We start from the raw sequence: 24,930 nt of genomic DNA, 5'->3' as shown, positions 1-24,930 counted from the left end.
CCGTGCGGAACCTGCGACAGCCGAGGGGGCGGCGGGGCGCAGGCCCGGTCAGCTCCGGGGCAGGCCCGGGCACCTAGGGGCCGCGGACGAGGCGTCCTCGCCGAGGAGAGGCGGCGAATCGCAGAGCGGACCCCGGCCTTCCTCAGCCCGGACGTGCCGCCATGCCGGCCCGGGACGCGCTCCCGCGGATTCTGTCCCACCGGAACCAGAGTGCGGGGAAGGCGGGGGCGGAGGGACGCTGGCCCGGACGGACCGCGGGCCGGAAGTGAAGTGGCCGTGGCCGGACGCGCAGGCCGCGCCCACATCCGGTGGAGGGGAGCCGCCATGGCGCACATCACCATCAACCAGTACCTGCAGCAGGTAACGCGCTCCGTCCTAGGGGTCTGCAGCGGGAGCCCCGCGGCGCTGGCGAGAACGCGTGGGCCGGGGCCAGTCGTCTCTCCCGCTCTCTCTGCCTGAGCTCTTAGCCGCCAGACGGGAAGCGAGGGCGACTGAACGGGCACACTGACGGTGTTTCCCGGGAGCCCAGGGGCGGACCGGTGAGCGTTGACCTCAATTTAGGGACGTGCGGCGTGGTCCTAGCCGACCCGGAGGGCCTGTTAGCCGCGCTGAGCAGTGGGGCCTCAGCCGTGGAAGGCCTGGCCCAACGACAAGACCCCGGACAGATACTGGTGGGATGGGGTAGGCAGGTGGTCCGGCCACGAGCGCTAGTGGAGCAACCATCGAGGAAACGGTAAGCACCGGCGGACTTTGTATGGAAATGCATCTCACGGGAGTTTCGTCCTCACAGCCTATTAACGGCAGAGCCCACTGAAAACATAAGTGTTTATGGATTCAAAACTTGCATTGTGTCCACTAAACTGTGCTCATTCCTAGAACTGGAACTGTGGTGATCAGGAAAAGAGGGAGCGGATTTTAAACATGTCTTTAGGAAACGTTCCGTTAACATTCTATGGCTGAGGGACTGGGAGAATAAGTGCCAAATTTCCAGCGTGGGCAACACATGAGCAGAACAGATTTGGAGGGAAAACTAAACTCGGTGTTGGACATGTTGAGTTGGGGGTGTCTGTTGACAACCAGATAAAGATATCTAGATGACAATTGAATACAGTCTGACATGATTGGGACCGTTCATTGCATAGATATTTGGTAATTTAGTTAAAACAGGAATCCTGAAAAGGCAGATACATGCTTTTTAAAAAATTTAAAACATGCAAGTATGCATTCATTTGCCAATCTTTTGATTGAGATCTAAGACCTTTCTTTTAAGAAGTCTACTGTGGCTGTATCTTTGCAGAGTTAAGGTTTTCTAGTACCAGCTTATTTAAAGCTGGAAGGAAAGACATTTGAGAACCAACTTGAGTAGAGACTCTCTAGAATTTCATGTTTTCCTGAATATTTTACAATTCTCTTGCTCACAGCTAAATCCTTTTTGGCATTTTGCGTGCCTTGAACATAGTCTGACCCACGTGGAGGCTCAGTACAATTCGTTGACAGGATAAATGGGGGTAGGTAGAAGGGAGTGAAGTGCAGTGATTTGCCAATGCTCAGACCTCCTCATTCTAGTGAGTACTGAAGTTAGAGTTGGTGCTGGCCCAAGTTTCATAGTCCTCTGTTTCACCAAAGTCTTTCTGGATCCTGTTCCTGTATTCCCAGGGGAATCTTACTTGATGAAGTAGTTGGGTGATGGGAAGAATAACCACTAGTGCTTGTTGAACTCTTACTAAGAACCTACCACTGTTGTTTGTAGTAACTCATTACTGCTTTTTCTAGGAGGTGGGTCCATTGCAAACCTCATTTTACAGAGGAAGTTAAATGGTTTTCCAGGGTCACGGGGCTACTATGTGGCCCATTCAGACTGGGAGTTCTGGCCTTAGAGTCCATACCCTTAACACAAAGCTCACTGCCTCTGTTAGCCTGAGTTTCAGCCAACGTTTCCTGTTTTAGTCAACCTGCCTATTTCTCAGGCTCCAAAGTATGCTGTTTTTTGAATCTTAGTGACTGTCAGTTGGGTACAACTCCATTCCTTGTTTCGTACTTCACAGTAACTTCAGCCAGCAACTACCCATGGACAAGTCATGTGTCTGTCATTTCCTGTGTTCTCTGTGATAACTTGATAATAGCATTTGGGTCTGGGGTTTGGTTTTACTCCTCGTAAGTTTATGAGTTCTCTTGTTTCTTGGATGCTCACAGAACACATGCATTCCTGGGTCAGAGACCAAGGGCCTGTAACTCAGTGCGGTGGGCAGTGTGGTGTCAGCCTGTTGGTTCCCTTGGATTCAGTTCCCATTGGAGACTCAGTGGGCTTGGAAGGGTGCCTGCACCTGCATCCAAGAGAGAAATGCTGAATGTTGGGAATCCACCCATTTTGTAGAAAGCAGTGATTTAAGCCTGCGTTTTGTTTAGGGTTAGGGATGAGGGGAGACATTGCTTCATTTCTCAAGGTGACAGCCACATAAACAGCCCTGAGCAGTGGTCCAAGTGAAAGAGCTAGAGGTCAGGGCCTCATGGGGCCAGCACACCCAGCTCGAGAGCCCGCAAAGGGCTGTCTTTGCCAGCAGTCAGTCATAGCTAAGATGTCCTCTTGTCTGTTGAGGCCCTTTTTATTTAGTGCTCTTCGTTTCGACAGGCATATGGTTTCATTTCTGTTCCGAGAGGACAGGTTGAATTAATTTACTTTACATTTCCCCATATATGCTACTTCTAAGAATTGTTGTCGTACTTAGAAAAAGATCAGTTTGCACATACAGTTGATTCTCGAGCAATGTGGGAGTTAGGGGTGCTGACCCCGCACGGTTGAAAATCCACAGATAGCTGTACTTCCAAAGGCGGATCTCATTGTTATCTCTAGCATCTCTTTGAGGGCTGGTGTTATTTTTTTGGTGTCCTTTACGTCATTCTTTTGTCTGTTCTACAAACTCTTATTTCAAACTGCAAGTTACTTTTTTTTTTTTTTAATGTTTATTTATTTATTTGGGGAGAGCGACAGAGAGAGAGAATCCCAAGCAGGCTCAGTGCAGTCTGCACAGAGCCCAAAGCGGGGCTTGAACTCACGAACTGTGAGATCATGGCCGGAGCCAAAATCAAGAGTCAGGTGCTTCACTGACTGAGCCCCCCAGACGCCCCAGCAGGTTACTTTTTAAAAACTGTCTACATTTACAGTTTTTATTTTCCCTAGCTTTTTATTCTGCAAATTTTCAAAGCTACAGAAAAGTTGAAAGAAGTACAATGAAGATATGTCCACTCCTCACCTGGCCACCCTGTCGGCCTCCTCCTTCCCTCTGGGCCCTGCATTTCTCTCTCCTGAGCTACTTGAAGGAAGTTACTGACTGTGGCCCTTCACTGAGGACCATTCTGCTGTCCCAATGCACAGCCTATAGAGCACCCAAGACATTTTACATCAGTGTTTTCTAAAGCAGAATTCATGGTTTACCCAGAGTGTTCTTTGGAACCTCTTCTTTAACTCCAGGATCCAGTCAGATCACACTCTGCATTTGGTTGTTTTGCTCTTTGGTCTTTAATGTTTATTTATTTTTGACAGAGAGACAGAGCACGAGTGGGGGAGGAGCAGAGAGAGAGGGAGACACAGAATCTGAAACAGGCTCCAGGCTCCGAGCTGTCAGCACAGAGCCGGACGCGGGGCTTGAACTCACGGACAGCTAGATCATGACCTGAGCCAAAGTCAGATGCTCAACCAACTGAGCCACCCAGGCACCCGGCTCTTTGGTCTTTAATCTAGAAGAGAACTCTTGCCTTTTTCTGGGAAGGGATTTATTTTATGACGATTAACTTTTTAAAACATGTGCAGGGCAGTGGGATCCTAGATTTCTCACCATCGGCCTTTATTTGACTTTTAATGATTAAGGTTTGGGTTAACGTGGCTGGCGTGGGTTTCCTGTGGCCTCACCTCAGGAGGCTGCCTCAGGGGTCCTTGCTGATCACCTGCTGAAGGAGATGCCCATCAGGTTGCTCCAGGGTCAAGGTACTTATCCCATTGTAATCGAGTCATAATCTGTGTGTGTTGGGGGGGGGTCTTGTGGGGGCCTGGGAGCACCCGCCCTATGCCCTTTCACAGAATGGTCTCCACTTTCATTTGTGGTCTTTTCCCAAGTGAGCTATTACGTTAATATTTACCAAGGGGTGATTCTCTCACTCTTTCTACATTTATTAGCTACTATTTCATCTGTTAAAAATGCTTTCCCCATGCTCCTTTTTAAAGATGTATTATTATAGATCATTTTTAATGCCGAGTAATAATCCAGAACCAATAGTACGAATATCCTTATTTGCCTGGGTGGCTCAGTTAAGCATCTGACTCTTGATTTTAACTCAGGTCACAATCTCATGGTTGTGACATTGAGCCCGCGTCAGGCTCTACGCTGATAGCACAGAGCCTTCTTGGGATTCTCTCTGCCCCCTCCCCTGCTCATGTGGCACACTCTCTCTCAAAAAATAAACATTGAAAAATTATAAAGAATATTCTTAATTCTTTTGAAGCTCTGCTTGTCCCAGATTTGGCCACTAAAAACTCCTTCAGACTGGTTTCTGGGGGCTTTCTGGCCTGTGTTCATCCTTCCTTGAGCTCTGCTTTGCTTTCTGATACAATAACATCCATTCCAAGCTCATGTAGTTCTGTCCCTGTCCCAGCACTGGACCATTCCTTTTCCAGCGGCTCTGGTTCCTTTCAATAGGTACTGGAGTTTAGAAAATCTGGGTGCTGGCTGTGCTCATTGCCACTGGGGGTGGGGGCATATCATTACCTCTAGGCCTTCCTTGTTAGCAGATGGAGTTAGTAAATGTATTTTTAAGAAATTATGAGTTCCAGGGGCACCTGGCTAGCCCTTGATCTTGGGGTCATGAGTTCAAGCCCCATATTGGGTATAGAGATTACTTAAAGAAATTACGAGTTCCAAGAGTAGATGACTCTTCCCCTGCCCCCCTCCAGCCTCCATGGACCAGCTTGGAGCCTGGAGGTCACCAGGTGACCAGCAGTAGCCAGGAAAGAGAACTTTCTCTGGGGAGTGCCCAGACAGGCCACCAGGGACACTGCAGGGCAAGTTGCTGAGCGGGCTGTCCTGGAGTCCAGCCTTGGGGTCTAATGGGGGCTGACTAAATCAAGACGCCAACAGTTCTGAGACATGACATGTCACGGTGGCTGACACAGGTGACTGGCTAGCTGTGGTCCTCGTGTTCCCTGAATAGTGTGTTGGTTCTTTTAGGATTTGTCCGTGGTCTGTTGCTGTCCCTTTGCACCTTCACCCCTCCAGTGACAGGGACTTTGGCAGCCTTTATCAGCCTCCTTGAGGACCAGTATTTTGTGATTCCTTGTAATAATATTTGATGTAACCCTGCACAAATCTCTTGTTTCTTGCAAATCCCTAGAAGTGGAATTACTGGCTCCAAACCTAAGTGCTTGCATGGTTTCATTGGAGAGTCGATGGCAGATTCTTTAGTCCATCTATTGTCTTAGGTGATGCCCTAAGTGGTGTAACAGACCGAGAGTTGGGTCCATTTCTTCTAGCTGAGATGCCAGGTGGGGGTTACTGGGTGGGGCGGGAGAGCAGGTGTGTGCCCTGCAGCAGGCGTTCCCAGCAGCTTCCCGCCAGCGGTATGGAACAGCACCCTTCACTGTCTGTTGTTGGGAGCGGCTAGTCTAGCCGCCCTTCTCACGCTCACCTCTCCTGGTAGGTGCACGGAGGTGTCTTGCTGCCTGTCACTGCTGGGCAGCAATGCAAGCGCATTCTTGTGGGTGTACCATTGAAGTCTGCTTTATGTCACGCCTGATCGCAGTCTTACATGGACATGAGGTTTACGTAACTGATCCCACTGTAGATAAATCGTACCGTATATGCAGCTTTCTCTACCCATACGGTTGGGATTTTTATGTTATCTTTTGGTAAACATAATTTTAAGACCTCGTTTGCTTTTCTAATTACAAATGTCTGCTGCAACCCAGGCCTCCAGTGTGGACAAACAGAAAAGTCTCCTGGGTTCTGCTGGCCAGGGGGTCAGCTGTATGGTGTGGGCTCCGTGTTTCTTCCTGTGCTTACATATGTAGGGTTTTTTTTGTTTTTGTTTTTTCCTCCCAGATTAAGGTAGGCATTTTTCCTGTGACTTTTTTTTTTTTTTTTTTTTGCTTAACGGTAAACATACTATGGATGCTTTCCAGTGTCATCACTGATGGATCTATTTAGTTCTTGCTCACAGCGCCCAGGTCTCCCGTGGTATGGCTATGACATCATTTCTTTTAGGTGTTGCCATTCCCTTTTCGCTTTTATATGTAGGTTGAGTAAAAGCCTTTTTTTGGGTATATATGATTCTTAAGCTTTTTTTTTTCTCTCTATAAGCTTTGTAAGTTTTCAAGTGTCAGTATGACTGAGTAAAAGTAAAATAATTCACCTTCATTAATAACCACTGGCTTATGCTGCTTTCTCATTGTTTTTAACAGTAAGTCACCTGTTTATTTGCCTCTAAAAGATCTCATTTTGAAATTGTTTGCTGGCTAAAGAGAGTACTGACTTGTTGCATTTCTATTACCGTGACTCCCTGATTCAGAGTAGGGAAAATGGATTTTAGTGGCATACAACCTGTTATTTAGGTTCTACAAGTATTTTATTTTCTACTTAGCTTTTCTCTATTCAAATGTTTCAGGTCTATGAAGCAATCGACACCAGAGATGGGGCGTCCTGTGCAGAGCTCGTGTCTTTCAAGCACCCTCATGTTGCCAACCCACGGCTCCAGGTGGGCGCAAGGTTCCACATATGCAGGTGTCTGAGAGGGCTCTAGGGTGTCCGGCTTCCTAAGGAAAGTGTAGAGTTTGAGTCAGAAGGAGACTAATATTGCCATTCTTTTGAAAAACTTAAAGCTTGTCTATGATGTATATAATTCCAGTTATTTATTGTACACTTTGTGTTAGATACCATCCTGAGGTATGTGTGTCAGGTTCCTGTAGTTAATTCCCACATGATCCTCTGAGGTTCAGAGAAATAGAGTGTATAGTAAGGTCATCCATGGTCATCCAGCAGGCAGGCGGTGGGGCTTAGGCTGTGCCCTGGCCTGTCTGTCCCCAGAGCTCACAGATGTGTCTTGCTATGAGTAAAGCTTCATGGAGCATACCCCTGTCTACTTGTTCATGCCCTGTCTGTGGCTGCTTTCCCGCCATAGCGGTGTAGCTCGGCAGGCCAACAGAGACCTACAGCCTGCAGAGCTAGCAATATTTACCATCTGGCATTTTATGGATAGCATTTGCTAAATCCTACACTGAAATAGAAGTATCTTTGATTTATGGCACAAAAACAGACACTCAGGTCAATGGAACAGAATAGAGAACCCAGAAATGGACCCACAAATGTATGACCAACTAATCTTTGACAAAGCAGGAAAGAATATCCAATGGAATAAAGACTGTCTCTTCAGCAAGTGGTGCTGGGAAAACTGGACAGCGACATGCAGAAGAATGAACCTGGACCACTTTCTTACACCAGACACAAAAGTAAACTCAAAATGGATGAAAGGCCTAAATGTAAGACAGGAAGCCATCAAAATCCTTGAGGAGAAAGCAGGCAAAACCTCTCTGATCTTGCCCGCAGCGACTTCTTACTCAACACGTCTCTGGAGGCAAGGGAAACAAAAGCAAAAATGAACTACTGGGACCTCATCAAAATAAGAAGCTTCTGCACAATGAAGGAAACAATCAGCAAACGACATATCGGATAAAGGCTTAATATCCAAAATCTATAAAGAACTTATCAAACTCAACACCCAAAAAACAAATAATCCAGTGAAGAAATGGGCAAAAGACATGAATAGACACTTCTCCAAGGAAGACATCCAGGTGGCCAACCGACAATGAAAAAATGCTCAACATCATTCATCATCGGGGAAATACAAATCAAAACCACCATGAGATACCACCTCACACCTGTCAGAGTGGCTAACAACTCAGGCAACAACAGATGTTGGTGAGGATGCAGAGAAAGAAGATCTCTTTTGCATTGTTGGTGGGAATGCAAGCTGCTGCAGCCACTCTGGAAAACAGGATGGAGGTTCCTCAAAAAACTAAAAATAGAACTACCCTATGACCCAGCAATTGCACTACTAGGAATTTACCCAAGGGATACAGGAGTGCTGTTTCGAAGGGGCACATGCACCCCAATGTCTATAGCAGTGCTATTAACAAGAGAGTATGGAAAGAGCCCAAATGTCCATCGATGGATGAATGGATAGGAGATGTAGTATACGTATACAATAGAGTATTACTCAGCAATCAAAAAGAATGAAATCTTGCCATTTGCAACTATGTGGATAGAACTGGAGAATATTATGCTAAGTGAAATTAGAGAAAGAGATATCATAGGACTTCACTCATATGAGGACTATAAGATACAAAACAGATGAACATAAGGGAAGGGAAGCAAAAATAATATAACAGGGAGGGAGATAAAACATAAGAGACTCTTAAATATCGAGAACAAACAGAGTTGCTGGACGGGTTGTAGGAGGGGGGGATGGGCTAAATGGGTAAGGGGCATTAGGGAATCTACTCCTGAAATCATTGTTGCACTACATGCTAACTGACTTGGATGTAAATTAAAAAATAAATTAAAAAAAAAAAAGTATCCTTGACTTAACAGATAAGTGATGCCCAAGCATTACCTTCTGTGGGGAATATTCTTGTCGTTTTATAAAGTCTTGTTTCCTCGTGATTCCCATTATGATATTCTAATGTGTTCCTGTTGGAAGCACAGGTTTTGTTTTGTAAGAAAAAGGGGCCCTGAGTATTGGAGATCATATTTGGTAGCGTACAGGCTGTACCTCAGACCAAGTGAACCAGTTTGTGGAGTAGAGGAGGCTCTTTGTAAGTTCCCTGGATGGTTGTCCTGGGCGACGGAGTTGAAAACCGTCGCTCTAAATGAAGTTAGTGCCGGAGGCTTGCCGGCCGGATGCGCCTCCGTGGGTGCCACACACCTGCCCTTCCTCCCTGCCCTACTCACTATGCCAGTCCACACCCACGGGCTCCTTTAATTCTGTGTGCCGGATGACCCGTCGTGGCCCTCACGTCATCTGAAATCTGGCCAAGAGGGAGAGGGAAGAAAATGTTAGAAATAAATGTCAGCTGGCCTAGCCAGGACACAGAGAGGGTGGCTCTGTCACCAGGAGGTGAGAAAAAATGATTTTTTTTTTTAAATTTTTTTCAATGTTTATTTATTTTTGAGAGATAGAGTTGAGTACGGAAGGGGCAGAGAGAGAGGGAGACACAGAATTCAAAGCAGGCTCCAGGCTCTGAGCTATCAGCACAGAGCCTGATGCAGCACTTGAACCCATGAACCGTGGGATGATGTGGGCCAAAGTCAGACGCCCAACTGACTAAGCCACCCAGGCGCCCTAAGGAGAAGTGATTCTTAATAGGGCATCGTCTCTGAGTCATGTGGCCTTATTTATTTTGCATTCTTTATTAAGCACATAGTAGCTGCTCAATAAATGTTTCTTGACTGACTGGCTGTTGTATTAAGATACGCACAGAAGCGTCCAGGGTTTTTCTTGGACTGTGGTAGATGAAACACGTGTGTTTGTGTAGTCCCTGTCACAGACCCTGAGTGATAAATGTGTGTGGAAGTAACGACTCTTTAATTCAGAAAGGCTAGAGTGTCAAATGTTACTGTGAACTCTAAAGTGTAAATTCCTTTGAAACAGGTTTGTCTAAATCTTTTTCTACACATTGCATTCTTTTAATGCCTTTCAATTTAAATTTTATTTTTGTCATTTGTTTTTTTATCATTCAGTTGGCCTCCCCGGAAGAGAAATGTCAACAGGTTTTGGAACCTCCTTATGACGAAATGTTTGCTGCTCATTTAAGGTACTCTGTTGGTGAGGAAAAATAAAGCAAATCTGGGAATTGCTGAATCAACTAGGGATTTTATTTAACATCATCCGAAATTTGAAACAAAGAATAATTTGAAAAGAAAAGTTCATTTTTAATTTTACTTTGGTAAAAAAAAAGAAAATTTACTTTGGTAAAGTAAAAATTTTACTTTGGTAAAGCCTATGAGAACTTTCTGAAATTTATACCACTTTAAAATCTTAGTAAACTTTTTTTCATTTGAAAGATCATGGATGCTTTTAAAAGTTGAAGCTATATTGTGGTCCTGCACATTCATTCATTCATTTATTGAGAGAGAGAGAGGGCACAAGTGAGTGAGGGGCAGAGAGAGAGAAGAGGGGCTCACCCAGTGTGGGGCTCGAACTCACGAACCGTGAGATCATGACCTGAGCCGAAGTCAGATGCTTTACCGACTGAGTCCACCTGGGCGCCCCGCACATTCACGTGTTTAGAGTGTGGTGCTGGGAGCATTGACTATTGTATCGGCTGCAGGGTGATCCGTTTTTCAGGAGGGCATTCAGCTCGCCGTTAACTTGTGCTGCCGAGAATAGAGCTAATGCTGAGCAAAGCAAATGAAAGACTGCGAGCGGGGGAGGGACAGAGAGAGCGCGTGTGTGCCCGAGAATCCCAATCAGGCTCCACACTGTCAGCACAGAGCCTGACATGGGACTTGAATTCACCAACTGTGAGATCGTGACCCGAGCTGAAAGCAAGAGTTGCACACTTAACCAACTAAGCCCCCCCGGCACCCCAAAGACTGCTTTTTAGTTACATCTCATATCTGCTGTTTTCATCGTTTTTGCGTTGAGCGGGCAGAGCTTGATGTCCTAAAGCACTGGTGTTTGGTCGCCCTCCTGCCTGCGTGCCTCCGGTGTTTCCGAGCAGGCTGGGGTGCAGGAGGCAAGGTGGAGTAAGAGCCTGTGTGAGCCCTGGGAGGGGCCTTCTGGAAAGGTTGGGGGTGCCACTGGGTTCCTGGCTGTGTGAGGCACCCTGCTATTTCCTGGCTCTGTACAGTTCCGGATTTGGGGGTGAACTCACTGACGCCGACTGCCCAGTGAACACCCAGTGAGAACACCCCCCTGCCCCTGTACTCCCTCCCCCTCAGGTGCAGTGCAGGTGTCGTGCTCTGGTTTTACCAGCATCTGTCACTCTCACCTGCTGCAGCTCGGTCTCCTCCCGGGACCCGAGAAAGTAGTCTTAGGACTTTGTGTGGGTTTCATCTCACATCAGCCCGTTTTAGTTCAGAAGCCACCTGTGTATCTCTTCTCACCCTGGTTCCTGTAGCTCCAACTTCAGGATCAGCAGAAGACTGGGCATTTATGACCGAAGTGAGGGGTGGGGTCTGTGGAGCTCCCTTCCAGGTTCTGCTTCTCTATCCTCAGTCCGCGATGTTTCCTTTGCAGGTGCACTTACGCAGTGGGGAACCACGACTTCATAGAGGCGTACAAATGCCAGACGGTCATCGTCCAATATCTTTGTCTTTGGTGTTACTGTTCAGTTATATTTGGGGTTTAAGATGTTGAAACATCGGGCCAGTTTTATTCATACCTTTAATTAGAAAGGAATGAAAAAACCTTTCAGAAGAGAAACTGGTTTCGCCTTTTTACTCAGGTGCTTAAATTTAGCATGGACCTTGAGACTGTCATGTTACCTAGGTAGCGAGGAAGAACACAGGTTGTGATTAAGGTTCCTTAATTCTGTTGGAAGAATATCTCCTTTAAAACATTAAGTCTAGTTACAACAACTACTTAGTCCTTTTGGTGAAATACAAGAGTTCTGAAATCCAGGCGTAGGTGGACAGGAGTGAACTCAATAAACATCATCATTTGACTGTGGTCACTAAAGACCTTTATCAAGCTAGTTTCTGATTTAAGTCATTTAAGTGATATCTCCTAGCTAAGGCCTCAGTCAATGAATGTTCTGGTTTTTATATGTATCTCTAGATTTTTAGTTTGCTTCTTTTTTAACCTTGTTTAAATATACAAAGGAGAGTCGGTTACTAACTAGGGAAGTCTCCTTTGAATTTAAGAATTCTGTAATCAGGGAAATATACTTTACAGATTCTAAAGCATATTATATATAACTCATCATCTGGCTTCAGAGAAACCAAATGTTTGAAGTTGCCAATTAAAAAAATCTCAGTCTCTTACTTTGGAGAAATATAATTACTATACTCATACCTAATGACTTTCAGATATTTGTAATCTGTATATTTTTCCTTTAAGAAGCTCTCTCTCTCTGATATATGATTTTCTAAACTTAAAATTCAGAGTCCTTCATATTTCTTACTGTTTGTGGCATTACTTGGATTTTGTACGTTATTCCTTCCTTAACATAATACATCTTTTCTGCGGGCATTTCAGGCCCACAAAGAGGACAACTGGTGAGTATGGGCAGAAGCAGCCAGAAATTAGCAAATGGCAATTTTTTTTTTCTTAGCAGAAGCTTTTTAAAACTTTATTCCAAATAAATGTGTTTTATCTGTGGATATTTAATATCCTGTGTTGACACAGAATAATACCAGCGCAGATAACGGAGTTCTCATAGCATAAACATCATGTGGCAGAGTAGAGAGTTTGCTGTGTTCACATAAATATGAAGCCTTGTTTCTACTTCAGCCCTACCAGACCCAAAATATATATCAAATACTGTCTTTCCCTTCAGTTGTCAGCTTTGAACTTTGGGCTTTAACTTGGATAAAAAGGCAGGTCAAGTACAGTTATATCAGGTCAAGTTCCTTGACAGACTGATTCTTAATTTTATGATTTTTGATTTATTAACTGTAGGTAAATACTGAAGTGTTTATACTGCGCTAACTGAAGGCTTACAGGTATCTTACTGAAAAAACAAAAAACCTTTTTTAACTGAAGACTTGTCTTACAAAACCAATGCCGCCAGTTAAATTAAAAAACAAAAACAAAAACTTTTATGACATTTTGTCTGTTACGTCTCCTGGGTCGTGTTAGGTCTCACTAAACCACATCTTTTTTTAGTGGAGCTGTTTGGATAATGGTTGAGGGGAAGGCGGAGGTCCTAGAACGGCGTGAGGAGGTGCTGTCTTGGGCTGAGGACCTAGATGCACTGGGGTCCATGCCTCAGGGTCCGGGCGGTGGGCGGGTGGCGCTTCAGTGCCCAGCGTCCGTGTTGATCAGGGAGCCCGGGGCTGAGCCTGCCCCAAAGGGAGGTGAGGGAGGCAGCGGTAACCGTCAGATCCCTGGAGGGAGGTGGCCGCGTGTGAATGGTGGACCTGGGTGTCCGTGTCATTCCCAGCTATGGTAATGGAATCTGACCTCGTGGCCTCCTCAGACGTTCTTGCTTTTTTGCCCCGTAGGGCTCTGCCTGTCATGTATGCTGTAGCGCTTGACCTTCGAATATTTGCCAATAATGTAAGTTCAGTTTCTATCTATCGTTTTAAAACTCAAACTCCATTTCTACCTGTTGTTTAATTTCACGTCATTCTTCCCAAAGTTTTGGGGAAGGAGTGGGTTAGGCGGGAGGTGTCTGGTGTAGAGAGCAACAGGACAGGGGTGGCTGGACCTCACTCTCGCTGGGTTGATGTGAAGATTTAAACATGCGTTGGGTTTTCACACTGTGGACGTGGAGAGGCTTGTTCCTGAGCGTGGTTCGTCGGGTGTGGCGTGCAGCAGGTGTTCAGAGGGGCAGAGTGGGCCCAGGGAACGGTTCTGCACTGTCTTCTGTTAAGATGCGGCTGTGCTGTCTTGAAGAATTCCTCCTTGATGCGGATCCAGGAGGCAGCTGGGGGTCTCTGTGGTGCCAGGAGGCAAAGGCTGCGAGTGTGATGGGGCTGGTTTGCCCTTGAGGGTCCACACGCGGCAGTTTGGGATGGGAGCAGCAGTTGTGAACTTGGTCCCAACACGCCTTTCCGGGTTTAAAAATTATTGATAAAAATTACTGATACCTTCCGACTCCGAACAAGGTGGGGTAGCTGCAGCTTTCCTCTCTGTCTTGCCGGGAATGCCGAGGCCAGCACGGCCCCACAGGCAGACAGGAAATGCCAGGGACTTGCAGAGCAGTGAGCGGTGGGTTCCCCGAATTGGCCGGGGACCCAGAGGAGCCTAAAACCCAGAAATGCCCATGGGCTGCGACGAAGAGGCCCTGAGGAGAGCAGGAGGGGGAGGGCAGCCCAGAAGCACGGACCTCCTCAGCAGTCCCTGGTGCACCCACCCGCCGCATGCGGGTCCCCAGCCCTGCAGGGGCCTGTGGGGAGCCGGACCCACCTAGACTGGGACAGTTCCCCGCCGGCAGGGCATCCCCTGCTGGAACGAGGCACACAGGGTCCACAGTCTCTTAACCTCGTGCCCCGATTATCACTTCTCGGAGAGTCTCAGGAGGAGCTTTGTGAGGAGACCGTCCACAGACGCCAGATGTTGGAGTCCCTGACCAGATGGCAGCCCGGCCGTCATAAAGAAGCCCTGGGGCGTGGTCATGAACGCGCTTGAGCAGATGCAAGCATAAGGGTATCTCAGCAAAGAACTAGAAGATGTAATGAAGAGCTACATGGAAGCTTCTAGAACCGAAAAATAGAACTTAAATGCGAGTTATCTGAGGCTCTGGAGAGCTTTTGGTTATATGTGTTCTACCTATTTGTATTTATTGTATAAAATTTTTTTAACTGGGATTTAAAACACATATTTATCTAAATAAGTCTTTTATGTGGTAATGTAACTGGTGTTTTATTTTTAATTTTTAAATTAAAAAATTTTTTTTTTTTTTTTTGAGAGAGAGAGAGAGAGAGAGACAGAATGTGATCAGGGAAGGGACAGAGAGAGGGAGACCCAGAATCCCAAGCAGGCTCCAGGCTCTTAGTTGTCAGCACAGAGCCCAAGGCGGGGCTCGAACTCACGAACCATGAGATCATAACCTGAGTCGAAGTCGGAGGCTTAACTGACTGAGCCACCCAGGTGCCTCATAATTGATGTTTTAAATAAAAAACGACTATATCTTCCAAATGAACAAAATGTACCTAGAAGAGTCACGTTCTTTGACCTCTTAGTGTTGACAGAAGCGACTGGACCATGCTCTTCTGTGTGCACGGTGCCACACTATGTTGCTTTGGTGGAATGTAGGAAGGCAGTCTGGACTCACACAGATGTAGACGGACAGGAGAGGAATATTTTAATAGTCTTTCAGATGATTGTAGATGCTCTTTTGGGCCACACCAGAGCTCCAGGAGGTAATTTGTAGAGGTTAGTTACAGTGTGGCTTCTGAAGCTTGGCAGCGAGCTTTTCTGCTGGTACATCGGAATCAGCTGGGGTGTCCTGAACTCTGAATGGATCGTTCATTCCCATGTGATTTTGTAGGATCAAACGGTCATTTGGAAAATTTTGGTTCACTGAGTTAAGGAGATGTTCCAGATGTTGACGTATTTCATTATGTAAAAAACCCCAAACCAGAAAAACTGCATTTGTTAATGTCTCCAGTGACCTTATCAGAAGAGCTTTGAAGTAATGGAATGTTGCCAAGTTCATCATGGTTGATACAACTTTTTCAAAATTCTGATTTTTTTTTTTTTATTTGAAAGTACAGATGTCTTTGGCAACAAATACTGTCAGTGTTTTGCCTGGAATTGATGGCCATGTTTCATTCACCTTGGAGCACATTGGTCCTTCAGACCCTGCTGCCTGGACCACCATGCCCTTTGGTCAGTTGTTGGTTCCACGTGATAGCTGGCCACTCCCAATAGCTCTCCAAGTGCTTTTCCTTAAAAAAAAAAAAAAACAAAAAAACAACTGTCATACCTCGGTGTGCAACAGATCAATGCTTTAGGCATATTTTCCATTTCATCACAAAGAATATTGAAAATAAATGTATTCAAGGACCAAGATTTTAAAATTAACATTTACTGTGTCATCAAGGACATTTTAGAACTCTTTTTAAGTTTATGTATTTGAGAGAGAGCAAGAGGGGGAGGGGGCAGAGGGAGAGAGGGAGAGAGAGAGTCCCAGCAGGCTCTGAGCTGTCAGCACAGAGTCCAATGCAGGGCTGGAACTCACAAAACAGATCATGACCTGACCTGAAACCAAGAGTTGGATGCTTAACTGACTGAGCCACAAGGCACCCCATCAAGGACATTTTGAAGTGACATCAGTGTTCCTGGTTGGTTGAAGGATTGCTGACTGCTGCTTTAGTTTGGTGTTGCTGGAAAGGCCCCAGCAGTTTGTCCTGCCATAGTTTTTGCACCATCGGTGTGAACATCAGTATAGCGGAAAGACAAGTGGTGGCTGTTGGTGTTGTCCTGACAATAGTTTTGACCACAGGGATCACCTGCAAGTCTTCCAGAGGCCCCCAGGGGTCCATAGACCTTACGTGGAGAATCTGTGATAGGGGCGTGAGTGGGAGGAAACGGGTTCTTCTCTAAGACTGGCTGGAAAACCAGGAGAGAGTCAAACCTGGGAATGACTTTGGTGTCTGTCAGAGGGTACACTTCAAGGGTTTTGACCAGCTGTATGTGGGGGGTGGAGCAGTCTGTGAGCACTCAAGGAAAGGCTCCGTTAGCAGCACGGGGCCACATGTGACAAAGGGTTAAAAAACAGATGACGGCCTCAGTCATTTCAGTTGGTTGAATAGAAATTTGATTTGTGGAAGAGTTGGAAGATGCTGTGGAACTTTCTCAGTTTTTAAAAATAACATTAACTAAAAGATTTGCCCAGAACCTTCTGGGACTTTGACCCTGAGTTGCAGCCATCTTTGCTCCTAGCCGTGCCAGAAGTGTTAGAGGAAATGAGAGCATGACTGATGACTGTTTGCCGTCTGCCAGGCGGACCAGCAGCTGGTGAAGAAAGGGAGGAGCAAGGTCGGGGACATGCTGGAAAAGGCGGCCGAGTTGTTGATGAGCTGTTTCCGCGTCTGCGCCAGTGACACGTGAGTACACGCGCCCTCTCCCGGCAGCACATGACGCCACTTCCTGTCCTTGGTCAGCCGTCGACACTTGTCTTCTGTGTGTCTGTGGTCACCCCGCAGCATTACCGTCTCTTGCTTTAGATGGTCACTGTTGTGTAAAGGAAATGAGGGAGGAGAAGAAAACAGCCTTTGACCTCTGCCATGTGCCGTGTTGCCAGAACCCTTTCCTCTGTCCCGGGGTCTGACTGCACCCGGCCCATTTCCTACACGAGGTCCCGCACCAGCATGTTGCTCCGAGGGCTGGTCTGCTGGCACCGAATTCTCTAAACTCTCGTTTTTCTGCACTGTCTTCATCTTCCTTTCTGCTGGGTGGAGAATTCCGGATGGACCGTGATTTCTGTTGGCGCGTTAGCATGTCCGTCCTCCTGTTTTCCTCTGTTCCTGGTTCACAGCACACACCTCCGGCCTCTGGCAGCATCGTCTCTCCACCATGCCTCTCGCCAATCGACTCTGCTGCCCTGCATGTCGCCGTATTTCTCTTATTTGGGGTTCGTTGAGCTTCTCGGGTCTGGAAACGAATGTGTTTTATTAGATTCTTAGAGCTGGGATTTTTTCTCCTTGTGTGTCTCCTCTGGGATGCCTGTGGGAGGCGTGTTCTGACACGGGCACTGGTGCTGCTGGTTTTCCATCTTGTCCTCCCTCTCTGGCCTTTGGTGCAGGTGATTTGTATTGACCTCTTTCAAGTTGACTGATCTCGTCTGCTGTTATTTATTTTTTAATCCTAGGCTTTCCAATTCTGCTTTAGAGTTTACATTTTCCTCCTGAAACCCCCTCTCTTCCCCCATTATAAAATCACTTGATTCTGTAAAAAAAAAACTTGATTGGAAGTTGTAATGGAAAGGAAGATTGGAAATTATAATGGAAAGGAAGAAGTTTTCCATACGTAAACATACAAAACTATTGTTCATGGAAAGTGTCCCAGCTTCTCTTCTCTTACCTCTGTCCCCACCAGTCCCACCTGACAATGTTCCAGCCAGAGCTGGATGTCAGTGGCCACTCTGTGAGCCGGGGTCCTCCCCAAGGGGTCACAGGTGCCCGCCTGTCCTCCCGCTCTGCTCTTCTGTCAGTGGTGGGCTCCGACATGGCCTCAGACAGGAGGCTCTGCTTCTGTGGCTTTCGCAACAGACTGCACTCTTGTCCTTGCACTCCCCAGTGGTCCTTACATGGACAGGGACGCTTGTGGCCGAGGCTGAGGGAGTCCACTGCACTGCTGTCATGCCGTGGCCCCTGCGCCCAGGGAGTGTTCAGTCTGGGTTTGTTGTGGGATAAATGGCTTTCCTGGTGTGTCACCCGAAACACGGTAACCTGAGGAAAAACAGAGAAACTGGACTTCATCAGAGTTAGAAACTTCTACGCTTCAAAGGACGCCATCAAAAAAGTGCACAACAACGGTAGAACACAAAAAACATATTTGCAAATGATGTGACTGACAGCGTGTGTCCAGGATGTGTGAAAACTGCACAGGTCGACAGGAAAAAGGTAAAAACCTGCCTTACTTGGGCGAAGGTCTGAATAGGTACTCTGCAAAGGAGGGAGCCAAACGGCCAGGAAACCCTCGCAAAGATGCTCAACATCTTCGGTCACCAAGGAGACGTGAATGAAAACCACTGCGGGCAAGGTGTGGGCACCGCGGCTTGAGAGAAACCCTGTGACCCCCCTTCCCCCTGGGCTGCTTCCCGCGTGTCTCTGGAAGAGGTCCTCGCCTTTAGTCCAGACGGGCCCAGGTGGAGTGCTGAGAAGAGTGCTCAGCCATGATGCCCAGCACCTGCTCCTCCTGCTCCTTCCAGAGCGGTGTTCACCTTGCGCTCCAAGGTGGCCGGGGCTGCATTGTCCCCACTTCACAGATGAGGACGTGAAACCCACGGAGAGAGGGTTCTTTGTTCAGGTCCTGTCCCTGGCTGGTGATGGGAGTCATGGGGGAGACCCTGCACCTGGCTGGTGACAGTCATGAAGGAGCTGGCTGTTGTCACAAAACAGGACTTTGATACTTAAACACCGACCGTATTTTTACGTTGAGCATTCTGATATGGGCATGCCCCGGTCTTAGGGAGTGATTTCTATTTCTCTGGCTTGTAAACAGCCTGCCAGTCTCCATCTGAGTTTGCAGGCAGCTGGCCACTGGCACCATGGAGCGAGTGCACAGCTGCGCCTGGAAGAACCATTGCGGCCTGCAGACTCGTGGGAGACGCGACTCTGGATTGTGTTCCAACCCTGTATTGTGAAATCGTGAGGCGTTTGGCTGCGTTGACAGAACTTTACAGTGAAAATACCTGTACACCCGCCACTTGCTCTGCAGATGGGTATCTACCCTTCTGTGCATCTAGCACTTTGCCTTTGTTTTTTGTTTCTGGTGCATTCCAAAGGTGGCCTGTCCCTCAGTGACTTGTTTAAATACTGCGGTTTCTCTTGTGCTTTGAGGTAAAATTTACCCACAGTGACTCCCACGGATCTTGACTGTATTTGGATAAGTCATCACCCATGTGTGACCCAAACCCCCTGGAGGTCCAGGACACTGTCGTTGCCCATCCCTTTCCCAGGCGGACCCTCCCCACGGTGCCTACACAGCGTGTGCTGCGTCTTGCTCTGTTTGTGGTTTGTCCACGTCGTTGTGGATTTCTGTAGTTCACCGCGTTGTCAGGATAAGCAAGAACACATCCCCTTGTCCACAGTGCGTTACCAACACACATGATGCGTACTCCGTAGCCTGTTAGGTCAGACCTCTGCTTTATGTTGTTTTATTTCATGGGTGAGGCTGGAGTGGTGTTTTATCTCAAAGTACTAATTTTGTTTAGGCAGATTGTCTTCATGACTAATAAATAAAACCCTTGTTTTCCATGCAACTAAACAACAGTTGTCTTCCCACAGTCGGGCTGGCATCGAGGACTCTAAGAAGTGGGGGATGCTGTTCTTGGTGAACCAGCTATTCAAGATCTACTTTAAGGTGTGCTTCCCTGGCGGCGCTTGCTTTCTGCCCGTCTCCCTGGGCACCGGCGTCCCTGATGTCGCTGGGGGATGACCCTCACCTAACCGGACTCACCGTTGAGTCTGTGGCGCACCTGCTGGGGGCGGGGACTGCAGCAAGTGTTTTGTGTGTGTCTTACTGTTTCGGCCTCTGCCTCATGAGGCGAGGGCTGCACCTCCAGGGAAAGCAGGGCGCCAATGCCCCAAGCGGCGTGCCTGGCGTGGGGAGACTGGGCTTGCATGGGAGGGGTTCACCCCAGCCTTCTCTCCTCTGCTGCAGTAATTAGCTGCGGAGCAGGGGGTGCCTGGATGGGTAAAGAGGCCCTTCCTGCCGCGTGGGCTTGGCCAGTGGCCCCTCTGCAGCCCCTCCGTGGCAGGCCCTCCAGCCTGGGGTAATCTGCCACGCAGCTGGCATTTCAGTTCTTATTACTAAATAGGCAGTTTTAACCATGTAGTTCCTGCTCCGAGGAGGTGTGCATGTGGTGGGGGGAAGCTGGTGTTGGTCCTGCCACGTCCTCAGTAACCCTGGGGCTGGCTGTAACCCTGAGGGCAAGACTAACCTCGGGGGCAGGGCCATAACCTCGGGGGAGGGGCTGTAACTCCAGGGGTGGGGCTGTCGCAGATAAACAAGCTGCACTTGTGCAAGCCCCTCATCAGAGCCATCGACAGCTCCAACCTGAAGGACGACTACAGCACCGCCCAGAGGGTGACGTTCAGGTACTACGTCGGGCGCAAGGCCATGTTCGACAGTGACTTCAAGCAAGGTTTGTTCGTCTTCGTTTCCAGGGTTCTAAAGATGCGGGGCTCTGGGCGGCGGCAACAGTTGTGGCACCTTATTAGCATGTAAGGTGGAATCTGCTGTAAACCTCATCCAGGCTGTGTGTGTGTTTGTGTGTGTGTGTGTGCGCGCGCGTGTGCATGCATGTGCACGTGTGCTTGCGTGTGCGTGTGTGTGTGTGTGTGTGCGCGCGCGTGTGCGCGCGCGCAGCTGTGGGCACCAAAGTTGTTACTGAAAGGAAAGCCTGTCCTGGTCTGTGGATCCCCTGCCAGAGTCTCAGTCGCTGTGGGCGTCTTTCTTATGTGATGTCATTGAAACACCACAGTCCTTCCTGTTGGACGTGAGGGATTGCGGAGCGACGTGACTAAAAGTGCTTTCTCTCTGTGCGTTAGAGCTGTGCAGTCTGATAACGAAAGCAACTGTGCTGTCCTGGCGATTGCTCTGGTTTTGTTCCGTAGGCTCATGCAGACCAGCTGTCCAGGGCTTTGGAACGTGGCCCTCCTGGGTTGTTCCCCTACCTCGTGTTAGTCCCTTAAAATGCAGAGCCTAAGAATAGAAGCTTTTACGTCGTATTCTTTTGAGGGTTCTTAAGGTACCACTCTGGTTTTCCCCCAAATTTGAGTACCAAGCACAGCAAACAGCCTTCACTGTCAGCCGTAGGTGCTTCCAGTTTCTGAGACTGTGGTTCTATCGGGGCTGGGGGTGGGGTGGGGTTCCGACCTCTCCCGTGTTGTCGGTGTCTCTGCAGCCGAGGAGTACCTGTCCTTTGCCTTCGAGCACTGCCACCGCTCGAGTCAGAAGAACAAACGGATGATTCTCATCTATTTGCTCCCAGTGAAAATGCTGCTGGTAAGTGATGCCACTCAGCTCTTGTAGACCCTGTTTCTCGGAACTTGCCTACAGGTGGTGCCTAGGTACTACCGTCTGAGCCCCATGTGAGCACACCCCGGAATAGGGGACAATAAGCTTTGTGTGTGGCCTGAACCATTTATCCTCACAGCTGACACTGTAGATCCTTCTAAAAAGGTTTCGTGCTTCCTTCCTCCTAAAAGTATCTAACTTAAAAGTTGAACATCTGTGAGACACAGTAATAAATGCATGTTTATCTGTTTCCCCTAAAAACCTAAATTAATAGAAGCAGATTAAGAAAGAAAAACGACATTCCAGCCTGTCTGTAGGTATCTCATTTGGTCACCCAAAGTTAATTTGAGACTTGAAAAGAAACAGCAAGTAACCGGCAAGTTTGACTAAAACTTCCTCAAAGTGATAGAGCTTCCTTTCCTCCCGTTTCAAAATTTTAAAAAGTGATCAAAGCAGTACCCACGTGGTTAAAATGTAAATAGAGCAGGGTAGCTGATGGCCGAAAAGTACCGTGTCCTACGTGCCCTGCCTGCTTCCGACCCTGCTTCCCAGAAGCCTGCAGTCGTAAATGGTTCAGCTGCCTCTCCTGGAAGACGTTTCTGAGTTCTCGGCTCTTAGTGTTTTCTTCAGCCGCTGCTTCCCCTCTAAGTTATAACCAGTGAGGGCATGAGAAGGTCAAGGTCAGGTGCCAACTGAGAGGCAAGCCTGCACTACTGCTCCCAGGTGCTCTGATGGCCAGACCCTTGTTAGCTCATCTGCCATCGTGTTTATAGGCCTTGTTCCAGTACTTCAGAAGAAACTGTAAGAGGGGTGCCTGGATGGCTCAGTTGGTTAAAGGTCCAACTGGCTCAGGTCATGATCTCGCAGCTTGTGGGTTCAGGCCCTGTGTTGGGCTCTGCTGACAGCCTGGAGCCTGGAGCCTGCCTCCAGTTCTGTGTCTGCCTCTCTCTCTCTGCCGTGCTCTGTCTCTCTCTCTTTCAAGATAAATAAACATCATAATAAAAAGAAACTCAGAAACACAGGTTGCAAGTTTTCAAAAGGTGGTGATTCCTTCATATGAATTTTGTCAAAGATCAACTCTGTTGAGAATGAAATGGTCTTATTCTGGACAACTGGTGCTTTGTCTTAGGGTCATATGCCGACCATCGAGCTGTTGAGAAAGTATCACCTCATGCAGTTTGCCGAAGTGACCAAAGCTGTCAGGTATCTAACCTTTTCCACTTGGGCCATTTTAAAATATGACATCAGCTAAAAATCTGTCACGTGGCCTGTGAGAGCTCGTTGCTCCTTGACGCGCTCTTGTCCTTGGCTCCGGTTTTTGTGACCACGTTTGTGCATTTGTCCCTCACACGCAGCGAAGGCAATCTTCTGCTGTTGAACGAGGCTCTGACGAAGCACGAGACCTTCTTTATCCGCTGTGGCATTTTCCTTATCCTTGAGAAGCTGAAGATCATCACCTACAGGAATCTCTTCAAGAAAGTGTAAGCTAAGTGTTTTCTTTTTAACAAGTTTAGGTTTTAGTGTGACTCCCGCCTGGCTGGGCTGTGGAGGTTTCTGACCGCCTGTGTGGACGAGGCCCCAGCCCTGCCCTGTGCTCTTGTGGAATGAGAGCAGACTTCTGCGGCCACTCAGAGAGCACGGCCACCTGCGGGCACGTGTACCAGTGCTCAGGATCGAGGGCCTCACATTTTGTCACATGACCAGCTGACCCAAACCCCGCCCCGCTCCCATTTGTCAGGAAGTTGAATTCTGTATCTGTTTCCGCTCACAGCTGTGGGGACCACCTGTCCTCGACTGCGGAGGACACTGTTCACTGTCAGGGGTGCCCTGGTTTCAGAGACCACCTCCATTCAGTGAGATGTCCCATACATGTGAGAAGTGATTCTCGCGTGTCTCCCAGGTGGTTTGTCAGGAGACATTTGCCCTCCCGACTCGGAGCGTCAGCTGCCACCAATGCCCCAGCCATTGGTAACCCACGTGGACCCCCACCTCCCTCCCCCAGGTACCTGCTGCTCAGAACACACCAGTTGTCTCTGGATGCTTTCCTGGTTGCCTTGAAGTTCATGCGAGTGGAGGACGTGGACATCGATGAGGTCCAGTGCATCCTGGCCAACCTGATCTACATGGTGAGCGGGCTGGGCCTCGAACTTGGTGTTCGGGTGGAGCTGTGGGAAAGCCACTTAGTTTGTGAAGGCATTTTCTGACAGAACTGATTCCATCCTAGGAAATAACTGTGGTATTCAGAGGGGACGTGGGTGGGTGGACACAGTCTGGATTTCTCTGTTGTCCATACCATGCGTGTTTATTTGTTGTGTGCCCCGGGGGATCCAGCGGCTACGATTGGAGTCGGCTGCTTACGCGCGGGGCTGAGTGGTGAATGCACCCACTCCTTGGCCCAGAACCACGAGCCAGCCCTCTCTTCCCTGCAGGGCCACATTAAAGGCTACATATCACATCAGCATCAGAAGCTGGTTGTTAGCAAGCAGAACCCGTTCCCCCCACTGTCAACAGTGTGTTGAGTGCGTGCACGGTCCCGAGGACGGGAGGGCGGCATGTTCCTTCAGTCACCGTTTGCGCAGATGAAATCCATCCTGTGCCAGGACCCTCCGCCGCCGGGATCTCTGGGCTCGTTTCTCTGGGCTCACAACTGAGGTCCGCCATGCGTAGAGCGGGAGCTCCTTCAGAAAATGTGGACGGGCGAAGGGGCTGTGTGCCCCGCACAGCTCTGTTACCTCAGAGGTGCTGTTCCTAAAGGCACCTTGGTAAATTTTTACGTAACCCTTCCTTTGAAACAGCATCCTGAGTTTATACGAATGGCGTGTCCTTTATTCTGTCTTTTGGAGGCACATCTATTTTTATATGTTAAATTTGAACTTTGTATCTGATCAAAGTGTTTGGTTAATTTAAGGCTTCTTTATACAAAATGAATTTACTTTGATAACGTTCCACATTTTACAGCCTGCCATGTTTTCAGAGTGTGCACGTTTCCTCTGTCTGTGCAAAATTTACTAAAGAAAATGTCCTAAGTGGTTTCAGCTTGTCTTTGCGGTGTTACTGAGGGTAGAAGCTTAGAAGCTGCTTCAGAGAACGTGGTTCCCCTTACGGCACAGGCCGCAGCTCAAGACTGACCGATTGGTCCTGCGTCAGTCTCCTGCCGCCTGGCGGGCCCCCTGGGCTCGGTGGGAGGTGTGCGCCTGCTCCCTGTGGTGCCAGCTGGCCCCATGGGGGTGGGTGACCACTAGGGGTGCTTTGGCTCTGGGCTCTGGCTCCCAGTTCGAGTCCACATGGGCCTCACCGGTGGCTGCTCCAGCCTCCCGAGTCACATAGTGTCACCTGTGCCCTAGGCACATCCGGATCCCAGCTGAGGGACCCACGTGCCCTGGATGGTGTCTGTGGGTTGGAGCGTGTGCCGTGGATTTATGGCCGGCAGGTTCTTGACCTCCAGGCTGCCCTTTCCCCAGCCAGTCCCCTGAGCAGGAAAGTGTGGTCACTGGCAGGCCCATAATCCTCTTGCACTGGGGCCGTGCC

The 24,930-nt window shown here is 48.3% G+C and overlaps 1 protein-coding gene across 5 annotated transcripts; it reads left to right on the top strand.

Annotated features, from left to right (window-relative positions):
• The first annotated feature begins 21 nt into the window (after positions 1–21).
• Positions 22–24,437, top strand: PCID2 (PCI domain containing 2). Of its 5 annotated transcripts, none has more exons than XM_053218117.1 (14): positions 22–360; positions 6,652–6,741; positions 9,783–9,856; positions 11,284–11,351; positions 12,224–12,263; positions 13,212–13,266; positions 16,660–16,763; positions 19,668–19,743; positions 20,410–20,527; positions 21,290–21,390; positions 22,532–22,605; positions 22,758–22,883; positions 23,405–23,528; positions 23,832–24,437. In XM_053218117.1, the coding sequence occupies exons 1-14, from the start codon at positions 325–327 to the stop codon at positions 23,919–23,921; spliced, it is 1,176 nt and encodes a 391-aa protein (XP_053074092.1). In that variant the 5' UTR covers positions 22–324; the 3' UTR covers positions 23,922–24,437. The 5 variants fall into 5 exon arrangements, with proteins under 5 accessions (XP_053074092.1, XP_053074091.1, XP_026921067.1 ...); XM_053218116.1 differs by having other exon boundaries at positions 172–360; positions 20,386–20,527; XM_027065266.2 differs by lacking the exons at positions 11,284–11,351; positions 12,224–12,263 and having other exon boundaries at positions 172–360; positions 20,386–20,527.
• The last annotated feature ends 493 nt before the right edge of the window (positions 24,438–24,930 follow it).

The sequence above is a fragment of the Acinonyx jubatus genome, chromosome A1 (assembly GCF_027475565.1).
Source record: "Acinonyx jubatus isolate Ajub_Pintada_27869175 chromosome A1, VMU_Ajub_asm_v1.0, whole genome shotgun sequence".
NCBI lineage: Eukaryota > Metazoa > Chordata > Mammalia > Carnivora > Felidae > Acinonyx > Acinonyx jubatus.
Note: the sequence above shows the minus strand (reverse complement) of the source record. Positions and strands in the feature narration are given on the sequence as shown.